General features: G+C 35.5%; 1 protein-coding gene across 1 annotated transcript in view; it reads right to left on the bottom strand.

The window, feature by feature from the left end:
- Window positions 1–6,757: 6,757 nt before the first annotated feature.
- The window catches only part of LOC306847963 (ski oncogene-like), a 64,943-nt gene continuing 59,094 nt past the window's right edge, over window positions 6,758–12,606 (bottom strand). Inside the window, exons 5-7 of the mRNA XM_079382231.1 lie at window positions 11,419–11,747; window positions 10,741–10,971; window positions 6,758–9,727 (exon numbers count right to left, since the gene is read on the bottom strand). Coding sequence (XP_079238357.1) covers window positions 9,533–9,727; window positions 10,741–10,971; window positions 11,419–11,747 — 755 coding nt within the window. The 3' untranslated portion in view covers window positions 6,758–9,532. The remainder of the gene's footprint in view (window positions 9,728–10,740; window positions 10,972–11,418; window positions 11,748–12,606) is intronic.

Genomic DNA, 12,606 nt, shown 5'->3' with positions numbered 1-12,606 from the left:
TTTGTGTTACACACATCCAGCTCACTTTGATACATTTTTTAATAGGTCTCTGCATCTCACCCAGTGAAACTGACTGATTCTCCCCTCAATTCTTGTCCTTTCCAATTAATCCTCTTTTTATTTTTGGAGTGTTTCTCATCTCTCTGTCCCTCGCTCTTCATATTCCCTGTCGAGAGTGTGCAGCCCACGTTCACTTTTCTAACTCATAGAGTCTGTGCATCCCACACGTGGAGATAAAGATTGAGATGGAGGAGAGATGAGCGCAGCGTGTGGTACGTCCCATGTGACGCATGGAACGCCAGACAACAGGATTCCTTTTTCAAATCTGCGGGATGCATCTTTTGTATCTTCACAGGAGCTTGTATGCATTACTGATTAAAAACTGAGCAAAACACCACTAACCCTGAACAGATGTAAAAATATGCATGAATGTGGTTTGGTGTGGTGGTTTTTCATTGATTTGATAGAGACGAACTTGAGTTACTTAAGGCGCACTGGCCAAAGAAGTTATTTAAAATTATAGTTCACACAAATATCTAACTTTTGTCATTATTTATTCACCTTCATGTCATTCCAAACTTGTATGGCTTTTCTATAGACTGATTTAAGGAGCTAATTTTTGAGTTCACCCAAAAATTAAAATTCTAAACCTAAATGAGTTTCTTTCTTCCGCTGAACGTCAAAGAAGTTATTTTGAAGAATGTTGGTAATCCAAGATTTTCTAGTCCTCATTGACTTCCACTGTATGTTTTTTTCCATATGGAAGTCAGTGGCTACTAGCAGCTGTTTCAGATGTTTCCAACTTTCTTTAAAATAACTTTTATGGATTCTTTCATTGGAAGAAAGAAACTCATACAGCTTTGGAACAAGCGTGAACAAACGATGAGAGAATTTTCATTTTTGGGTGAACTATCCCTTTAAGTCCACACAGTGCAGTAAGCTCTTTGTGTTCACTATAAAGGTTTGAAATACAATACTAGTCCATCTCATTGACCCTCATTGAGCAGAGCCTCACTGAAGGATCCTCAGGATCAGTGACTTGAACTCTTATTCATGAATGAATCATTCAATCTGATTCGTGAACAGCTCAAATTATTTAAAGAATCACATTTCTTCATTGATTCAGTTCTTGAGTTCAACTCTCTGAGTCATTGACTCACAGATGTTCTAACAGTTAACAGCTTGAAGGGTAGGATTATCAGTAAACAAATGAATTTTTCATGAAATCCTCTTTTTGTGTCCCACAGAATAACAGGTTTAGAATAACTTGAAAATTAGTAAATAATGGCAAAATGTTCCTTCTTGAGTGAATGATTCCTTTAATTTTAGTCGCATTAGAATAAATCTTTTGCTTCCTTATGCAGTGCCTGTTAAATAAAGAGAGAAGCTCCCACACACACATACACAAATACAGACACGCCACCCCCATCCCAGTCCGTCTGACGCCCACGAGGCCCCCCTGCTGCGTCTTCCTCCTGTGAGCTCGGCTCTTGGTTTCTGAAGCCAGTGGGAGGCTCTTTCATCTCCATCTCACCAGCGGGCACCGCAGTGCCAGCCTGGCATAATCGGCCTGGCGCTGAAATTTTAGCATCTCTTTTAGCCGGTCTGTTATTCCTCTCCACCTGATGTCTCTCTGTCTCACTCCATCTCACTCACTAAAAAGCTGGGTCACCAACCCTTTAGCAGGAAAAACAATAGAAACCTGCTAATTCAATCAGAGCTATGGCCTAGCGCATGTGCTCCAGATAAATTGAGATGAGAGAGACGAGAGGTTCAAATCTGACCTTTGTCATGTCTAGAGACCTCCTAAAATACATAACAACTACTCTTTATGCTCTATTGTTTCCAAATAAATAAAATTAAACAATGTAACGTCAACATGTTTTAAGTGTAAAACCTACACATATGGAATAAATTCAAATAAATTTGTGTGTGTATGTGTGTATATATATATATATATATATATATGTATGTATATGCATGCATGCATGCACGCACGCACGCGCACACACACACATACACATATATATATATATATATATATATATATATATATATATATATATATATATATATATATATATATATATACATATACATACATACACATACTTTTATTTTTAAAATTTCATTTGAATTTTTTTTTTTTTTTTTCAGCCAAGGTAATTATGTATTCATCCAAAAAATATAGATAGGTATTTTATCCAAAAACACCTGAAAATTAAATAACAGAAACTTAGTTACTTCAGAGTGCAGTAAGTATAGAAAAAATCTTATTTTGCCATTTGAAATCGTACTTTTTGTTGTACTATCCTGCAATCTCGCCAAGGTCAAACTCCAAGGTTTAACCCTGAGAAACTCATATTGCCTTGCAGTAGCTTACACTTGTTTACGTACAACTATCGCTTGACTTCGGAAACCATCGTGATTCAGCTTGACTTTTACACATCTCTCATTCTCAGCTTCATTTAAAACCAACTTCCAAACCAGCGATCCTTTTAGAGTGCTTACTGGCTTGCTATCTTTATCCCGTGAAAGCTCTAAGCCCACAGTATGGCAGTATCTGTAACCCTACTACAGGCAGGTTCTCCCAGCTAACACGTTCATACTCTCACAACCACAGCGGGAGTTTAATGACTCCTAAACGTTACGGTGGCCCAGAGGGGCCGCACCCTGCATACTGTGGGAAGCAACGGGAAAGAGAAATGACTGGTGGGGAATCACCAACTGTGGGGAAACTGTTTAATGTTCTGTAAGTGATTTTGCCCCCCATTTGGAATAAAATATCTCTTAATTACAATGTTCACTAGAAAGGTGATCTGATTGCTCTGAATATACATTTTCTATAAAAAATATATTTTATATAAATAAGATAACAATTTAAATGAAATCAAATCTTATAAAAATTAACTGTGTGTGTGTGTGTGTGTGTGTGTAGTGTGTACAAATATTTTCCTATTGCTCTGTTTTTTTTTTTTGTTTGTTTTTTTTGTTTTTTTTGTTACACCTAAACACTGGGTGTTTATCAACATGCATCAAAGAATACTTACAAAAATATGTGCCGTTTTCTCACCAAAATGTAAAGGAGATGCATCTGCAATTGCCTGTTTATCACTTATTTTGTTTTATTCAAACCGAGTTTTTTTTATTTTAATACACTGCTGTTTAATTAAGTCACGATAATTGAAAACTGATATGATTTTAATCTTTTCAATCTTTAAGCGGTTGTTATATATATTAAGATGTATATGAAAATGTAGACTTACTGCAGATTGATACATATATAATATACATATAATTTGGAATTTCGTAATTGAATTATAAACACAGGTATTCTCTATTGCCAATTAATAAAAAAAACTAATATGATTTTATTTATGTTTTTGGAAATATATTAAATGAAATTGTAAACACATGTAATCTCTATGAAATAAATAAGATAGATTACTTCATAATATATGGCAAATTTTTAAACACCCATATTTTTACTTGATTGTATTTTGTGACAATAGAAAACTAACTTGAAATTGTCAAACAGTTTTGTACACTTTCGTACGTATAGATCGTAGTATTTAATTATTCATTTAATTAAAAATATTAAGAAATATGAAATTGTAGACCTAAGTACACTGTAAAAAAAAAAATTTGAGCCAACTTAAAATTTTAAGGCAACCAGCTTCAGCAGATTTTTGTTTTAAGAAAACAGAAACTTCTTGTTTTAAGTTTATACAACAAAAAGTTGAGAATCTCCTACAAAAGAGAACTCAAAAATCTGCAAAAAGCTGGTTGCCTTAAAGTGGGCTGGCGATCATCAACAATTAAAGCATCAGTCTGTAGAGCAGCCGTGACCAGACCACCGCGCACACAGGTATAATTCACAGCTCAAACCCGAATGCCACCCACAACACATTGCTTTATAAATATAGGAGTGGTGAATATTTGGCAGTATGAGGCCTTTTGTACAGACCAGATGAAATATTTTTTTTTTTTAAATGCGCTTGTAATTTTTAGGCTTTTATTCGGAATAGACAACAGATGTTAAGAGGCTAACCTGTGTGTAAAACGAATACACCGCACTAATTGTTTTCATATTTGTAGTTATGTCCATCATTCAACTGTCTTTTGGCCCAAGAGCATCAGACAGACAGAAAAACCAATAATCCAACTTCATGTTTGTAGTCATTTCCCTGGGAGATTAAAAGAACTACATTTCCCATAACATCACTCAGTCTTGATCAAAATCGAGTCTGTCGGGCCAGACATGCAGTCACACACAGGGTCAACTGTGAATGCTCGTCCCTCAAGGGCCGCTGATTCAATAATGCCATCACTGTTCAATGACACGTTTAAAACGGAGCACTTCTCCCAGCTGTCCGACAGCACAGTTTTTCACTCCAACAAGAAGCATGCGTCTGGTCATGATTTTTTACTGTGTAAAAGGGTTGATTACTAATTATTTTATTATAATTAAGTTGTAAATGGAAAATAATTGGACTATGTTTTACAAGAAAATACTATTTCAGTTTTTCTACTAAAATGTCATGTTTGCATGAATGCACTTTCTGAGTGAAAATTGTTTCTACACCATTTTTTCAGTTTACTGTTGTTGTTCTTCTAGTAATAAGCCTGTTTTATGGCCATAAATTATTTTAGATTAATTAAAAATGTTGCTTTTCTACAGTGGCCGAGAGGTCAACGCACTGCAAATAGAAAAAAACGCCTGGAAATTAAGAAAACAACTTTCATCAATTTGACAACACACACGCTGCAAATGCGCACAACAAAACCAAACAAAGAAACGCACTGCAAATCAAATTTATTTGGAGCAGTGTTTCTTTGTTTGTGTTGTGAGCATTTTCACCACCTGCTGTCAAACTGATGATGTATTCTTGATTTGCTGGTGCTTTTTCTATTTGCATGTGTTTTCTGAAGTTGCAGCGAGTTGAGCTCTCTCGGCCACCGTATTTTTCTGCAATATTTTACAACTGTTTTCATTGAAATTGATTTCATTATATATTAAACATTAATGAATGATTAGTGACTTTATTATTACACAGTGAAAAATGATTTTTCTAAGTTGTAAATTAAATATTGTTGAAGCATGTTTTACAAGAAAATACTTTCCATTTTTCTATACTATTTCCAATAGTTAACATTTCTTGTAATCATTTTCAACTTCTACAGCATTTTTTTTTTTTTAGTGTATCATCATCGTTGTAGATCAATCAAAATGTTTTTCTTATAAAGATTTCTGCAATATTTTCAATCAAAATAATTTCATCATATTAAACATTTAATGATTAATTATGCAGAAGTATATAGCCTATAATTAGCACATTTTGAACATTTGAATACGAAAAGTCTGGATTCCAAAAAAAACAACCTTTTTAGTGAATTTTTTTTTTTTTTTTTTTTTTCTACATTTAGATAAAAGGAAAGGAATTTTCTGTTTGTCTATATAGTAGCTCATCTTAAAAGTAGACAATGGACTACAAAGGTCCTTCCTGAATTATTAATCAGCGAGCTTCGTGGATCTGATTCATTGGCTTATGTGAGCCACTATTAAAGTTAATAACGAGCGCTACCTTAGATCTTCATTTCACTTATAAAGCAGGAGCAACAAGACAGAAAAAAATGGGAACAGATAAACACATTTTCTTTGAAGGATCAAAACTTTGCATGCAGCAGAAAGAATATTTCTCCTGAATTTATACCATTAAGTATAAAAAAAGTGCAGCGAAAAGAGTAGTTATTTCAAAGGAAAAGAAATAAAGATGCTGTTCCACCAAGGCCGAAATAACAAACAAAGCAAAAGATTTCTGGACAAACAACTTTATTTTTGATTATGGGTCTATACACTGTACATCCTGACACTGCAGTATATAAGCCGAACTACTTTCAACTCTAATCTCATAGAGCTCTCTATCTTACATTATAGTCCATGTGAGGGGAAAAGGGGACGTCTAAGAGGGAGAAATTGGCCAGATCCAAGTGTATAAGCGGCTTCAGTAGAAGAAAGCATACATTAATCTCTTACATAAAAATAATTTCAAGAGTTGCAAAGTTTATAGTATATTGTTATAGCAGCAGTGAAGGGCTAAGAAGATATATCGGCATGAAAAAAAAGGAGAACAGATTGTTAAAATAAGAATCTGAATGTCTGATTCAACCAGAACTGATGTATCTGATATTTAGCTGAACGTAACAAAACATTGATAACAGGAAAAAAAAGGCATTCACCATAACGATTTTACTGAACATTACGATTATTCTTTGTAGCACAAAAAGGGAAAGAAAGCTGAATAAAGGACTGAATATGCTTGCATTGGGAATACAACCTTTAAAATAATAGTTTTCAAAACATTCTTTTTGTTTTTAAAAACACAACATAAAATATAACAACTATGTAAGGTTTTTTTCTCATTCAGAATAAAAGAGAAAGAAACAATATACATTTATGATACAATTTTGGTAAAATGAAAAGAAAACAGCTATATACATTGGTGAATTTGTACTTTCCTCATCAGACTGGCTTATCCTGCTCATTTATCAGTGATGTTATGTCGTTATTGCTATTTTAGAACTTTTTTTGTTAGCAAAAAATGGCTCTTTTAGAAAAAAATCCACATTTTTAGTATTATATTGGGAGCAAAGGAGCCTCTGTGATCAATTTCTCCCTTTTTCATAGAAAACCGCCAACAAAGTAAACTACACATATCAATTTGCATGTAAAAACTACAAAACCTCATCGGAAAGATTTTTATTTTTTGGTCTATAAAAACGCACAGCCTCTTGCTACTGTTAAGACACTGAGCTTCCTTTTAGACCTCCGTTTAGTATCTTCCCCGTAGCCTGCAATGTACAGGTCAGGGCATATCATATAGTTTCAAAGGCTCTTTTTACATCTATAGCAAAAGTAACCTCTTAAATATATTTTTTATTCCTTAAAAACAGAGAAAGAAAAGTTTATTTATTCCGACATACATTTAAAAGCTATCTTAGTATAAGATTTAAATTCTTCTTTACCAGTGGCAATTGGAGCATTAAACTCTGCTATGCATTTTTCTTTTAATTACTCATTGATTTTCGAAGAAGAAAAAAATCAAAGGAATACTGACAAACTGGCATTGAAACCTATCAAATAAGCTGCGGCTTGCTCTTAAGCAATGATAGTCAAGTTCATTCTGGCAAAATGGGGCAAGCCAAAGAGGCTCCCCCAAATGACAGTGCAAATGGGACACCCCGCTCTCACCATCTGACCGCTGTCTGAAGCAGTTCAATGCACCTTACAGTCGGCCACCGTGGAAACGGGCTCCATAATTGTTCCTCTTCTGGAACCCCAAGGGCCCAAAGACAGGCACTTGAGGGTCTCCAGCATTGCATATGCACATAAGGTTTGTATTTAGCCCAAGAGTAATGCCGTTAAGGTTGCGTTTAAGATTAAGAGCTGAAATTTATTGTTAAGAGGGTTTTGTTTTCCTTTGTAGTTAAAAACAAGATTAAAATTGCTTTATATTGCATAACACAATAAAAAACATACATATACAGTTTTAATGCCCAATAATGAATATATGAATGGCAGACTATCTTTTTCTTTTAAATTCCATGCATATGAAAGAAATTACATAAGCTTGCTATTGAAAGAAGGAACATAAGCAATAAAATATTCACACAATCTGAAAAAACATCCGTTATAACAACAACAAAATGAAAAGAGCCAAAACGTAACATACATTCTGATTGCATTGTACCCAATGTATATAAATCACTTATAAAATATATGTATTTTCAACAAAATCTATCTCAGCTAAGTGTGTGAGCATTTAAAGATGCATTTATTAAACCATCGTTCGTTGGTTTATCCATCCTCGTCTCGTTTTGTACACAGTAATACACTCTTGCTCACAGCCAAGAGGAGCACCTGCATTGATATTTAGACTCCCTTTTACCAATGCATGACAATTTGTGTGTCCTATTCATTCTGAGCCGTTTTAAATTTGATTCGGAACCATTCAAAACCTGTAGGAATCCAGGACAGTAACAATAACACTTTAGCAATGATTATAATCATATATCGATAACTATGATAAATGTTGAATTAAAGTCAGATTGAGGGAACGGCTGCGTGCGCCGTCCACATTTCAGCAAGCAAGCATGTAGAACCTTTTTTTTTATTATTCTTGCGGTTTTATTTACAATAGTTTGTCTTAAACACATGATTACATTGCATTTATTAGAACTGCATATAATTAACAAAATGTTTATTTCAGTTTTATACTGAGGAATACTAAAAACTCTCTGAGATAAATGTGTGGGAGAGTGTGGGAGCGTAATGCATTTAGACAGTATTTTGTAATGACAAAGTGCGATTCATTATTGTAAAAAAAAAAAAAGCGAAAAGAAAAAAAAAAAAACATTTTCATATTTACATATTATAATTTACTTAAAATGAACAATTTGTGGTTCTTGATCACATGACACCTCCTGTCCTAGAAGCTGTATTTTTTATGCTTTTAGTTTATTCCCAAAAATGGCCGCCCACGTTTGTGAGCTGGGCCAGTTGTCAGCACCTCAGCCCACAGAGAAGCTGTGTGACGAGAAGAAAACCCAAACCCTCACGGAGAGCAGGAGCCGCATACCTCCGATTCCACACTGACAAGTTGTGACCCTCGAACGCACTCGTGGTGTGAGGGGAGCATTTGTTTGCCATTAAAAGAAAGTGCTCTGGCTTGATCATAACACTTACTTGAATACAAATATCTCTCCCTTTCAACAGGGCTGAACTTCTCCACCTCTAGCTCTCCAAAGCCCTTCAACGCTCTCCTGACCAGTATCTCTTTACCATTGTTAAAGATACAAGTGTGTGTAACCATTTGTCTCCATGGCTTCTTTTAACCAGTATGTACATGTAAAAGGGGGAGAATTTGAGGCTCTGATAAGTTGCTGAAGTTTTTTTTTTTTGTTTGTTTTTTTTTTTATCTCATCCACGCTCACTAACAAGTCTCTTAAATAGCTTATTACAAAGTGATTTTCATCTTAGTTCCTCAAAACGAAAGAGAGAGGACAAAGGAAACAGGAATTTCTGATGGGATGATGATGAGTCCTTGTCTCTTTGATAACAACGTGGGGCGGACAGCATACTTAAAAATAGCTGTGTAAATTTGTTTTTTATCATAATCACCAATTTGTTTGTCATAGAAAAGTCTTCATTTCAAAATGTATTCAGTTTCAGGCACAGTTAGCTTTTGTGCTATTGGCTTCTTCCTTTCCGATTGAACTTGTTTTTTTTTTGTTTGTTTTCTTCCTTTTTTACATCTTGTTGGAGGCGAGGTGCATTTCAGTGCTCTCGAAGTAAAACTTTTTCGAAAATGTCTGAAGTCCATTAAAAAATGTTCAGGATACCTCCGGGTTTGCGCTGGCTAAGAGGCAGGTGGGCGGGGCTCACCCGCATGCTAGTTGACATGATTGGGTGGTTGGTGCTGTCAATCAGGGCGGTGTTGATGTGGATTGGGTAGAGTCAAGAGATAGAGGATTAGTTGGAGTCTTTGGCGGGTGGGGGTAGTGCGTCTGTGCCGTTCTTGCTAGGGCTTTTGGGCCACAGCTGTTCCTGTAGCTCCTTGACCACTCTCTCCAGGTGCTCCCTTGCCTCCCGCTCTTGCATCAGATCGGCTCTCAGCTGTTCTCGGTCTGCCTCAGCATGCTGCAACTTTACTTGCAGGTCTTCAATCTGAAATCGTACAATATAAAGATAAAAAATGAATAAAGTGGCCACAATTTAGCAGCAAATCATGTAGTTTAACAAAATGCTACAGCACTGTTTATAGTTACACTATTCCACATGTAGCTTACACGGTACTGTAGTATGTATCATTGGAAAGATTAATTTTAGTGAATACAAAAGTTATTTTGTACTATATATATTTATAAAATGCTAATATATATATAGAATATAAGTAATACAAAAATGTATAAATATAACATTTAATTATTTTAATTGAGCTTTTATTTTAAATTTTACCTTTTTCTTTTTCATTATTTTATTTCAGTTTTAGTAACCTTTGCACTTTTGCTTATCTATTTTTTTGTTAAAGATTTTCATCTTATATTTTAAGATTTGTTAATTAACAAGTTTAATGCTGTCACCTTAACTGAGAACCTCATTGTTTTTGTGCAGCGTTGTTCTACTTGTAAAAATAACTTATTATCTGATATTGATAGTTTTAGATTTAAATAGCATCAATGTAGTAAAGTTCTGCTAGTAGCTTGTAGTGTAGCTAACTACTTTTTCACAAAGTTAGTATGATTGTATTTAAACACTGACACACAAACACAGTCAGGCAAACATCTTAGTGATGTCTCTCTCTGATTTAGTCTGAAACGCACAACTCTGACAGGAAGTTACCCCGTTTCCTTCTGAGAAATGAAACGCATCTCATCAGACTTGCGAGGACACACCCAGTCTGAGAGTTCATCTGAAAGTGTGTGTGGGTGTCATGTTACATCAATCTAAGCATTCCTTAGATTACTCTTCATTAAACAGACACTTGTTTGTCCTAAACCACTTCCAGGACATTTATAGCACAGGGGGACAGTCACTCTGGGAACAATCTGTGGTTTAGTGTCTTGCTCAAAGGCATAATAGTTCTGAATCACACCTTTGAACCACGACCTTTCGGTTACTAGCCCAGCTCTTTACACGCTTATCTTGGCAACAGTGAATGTATGAATGTTTGAACTAACCTGTGCAGAGTACTTGGCTCGCAGACGGCCGGCCTCACAGCCCTTGTCACACACTCGTAGCTGTCTGGCCTGCTCCAGCTCTCTCTTCAGCCGTATGCGTGACTCGTTGGCCTCCCTCATTTTCCTCTCGCTTTCAGCACGCAGACGCTCAATTTCCTTGCGCAGGTTCCTCTTCGCCTCAGTTGCTTCACGGAGCTTCTCCTTCTTAGCAACACGGAGAAACTCAAGCTCCTGTGGAAGGCATGGGAATAAACTGATAATTACTCACTCTGTTAATAAATGTGATGTTAATAAATAATGTTCCCACTGTTCCCACTGACTATATATATACACACACACACAATGAAACGTCTCTCATACATATATTTATTTATTTTTCCATATATATTGCATCATTCACAGCACTAAATTGTTTCGTACACTACTTCACCCATAAATGAAATATTAAACGTAAATTAAAAGGGTGCAACTTCTAACTTCAGCTGTGTAAAGTATATATCTATAAGTGTGTATGTATATATGTGTATGTATATGTATATATATCCAGGCATCAACAGCATTGGGAACATTTTATAAATAATAATAAGTATATTCTATTTAATTATCATACATATATTTTAAATTATTTATTTAAAAAATAAATAATGTTTCATGAATCAGTGTCAGTGTGTGTGTCACCTGCTGGAGGCTCCGTTTGGCCTGTAAGGCGGATCCCAGCTTCTCTTCCTGTTTTACCCTCATCTTCACTATCTCATGTAGAAATTTTTCCTTCGACTCTTTTGAGTCCAGGCCGTTGTCAAGTGCCTGCCTCAGCGTCTCCAGCTCCGACTCCAGGTTCGTCATGGCATGTCCCTCCCCTCCGGACACCAAGGGCCCCTCAGGGGGCCCGCTGGCTGGCGTCAGAACTGCTGGTAAGGTGGCTCCGGGGCCGGAGGGAGAGCTCAAGTCCTTAGCAGAGCTTGAGGATGTAAACGATGGGGAGGAGAGTGAGGAAAGCGATGAGGTGACTGAAAAAAACAAGATCGAGAAGAGACATAATTAAATGGTGGATCAGACTACGTGGGCTTCACTGGTTCGTATGTCAGCCAGTTTTTTCAAGAACCTGTCAAACACACAAGATGTGCTTTAAAATGAGCCGTAAAGGATGAGGAACGAAAGAACCCTCATTGATTTTCTGCCCCATTCACACAAGAGCTGTTACCGTTCTAATCCACCTCTCTCCAGAGCGCTCAAGGTTTACAGAAAACTAACTGTGTGCAAATTAAGTGTGAATGAAATCTTAATGTATGTAAATGAGGACTTTTGTTTCACAACGCAGCGACAAAATCAAGGGTCACAGTTAAAACACTCTTAAAATCGCTCTTCAAATATGTTAAAGCAATGTAGCATTCCTTCATTAAAATGTAACACATAAAATGTTAAGACTTCTGGTTTTAATGCCTAAACTGTGTATTTTATGCCATAGACTTCCATTGTGATTGCATTACTGTAAAACTATTTCTTTTCCAAAGTCTAAATTATTTTCTGTGATACTACATATTGTGTTTATTGTATAAATTAAGTACTGTTATTTATATAAAAAACAGTTTTAAATGAGGTACTTTATTCCTGTGAATTTTCATTAGCCATTACTTCAGTCTTTAGTGTGACATGATCCTTCAGAAATTATTCTATATGCTGATTTGGTGCTCAAGAAACACATTATTATTGTTATTAATCTTTTAAAAAGTTGTGCTTCATTTGAAATAGACATGTAAAAATCACTTTTGATCTTTTCAGTGCAGTCTTGCTGAATAAAAGTAATAACTGTATAAACTGTCACCACTGATCAAAGGTAGGTATCACAGCATGAAAGTCTAACTTAAT

Source organism: Barbus barbus, assembly GCF_936440315.1.
Source record: "Barbus barbus genome assembly, chromosome: 28".
Classification (NCBI taxonomy): Eukaryota; Metazoa; Chordata; class Actinopteri; order Cypriniformes; family Cyprinidae; genus Barbus; species Barbus barbus.
Note: the sequence above shows the minus strand (reverse complement) of the source record. Positions and strands in the feature narration are given on the sequence as shown.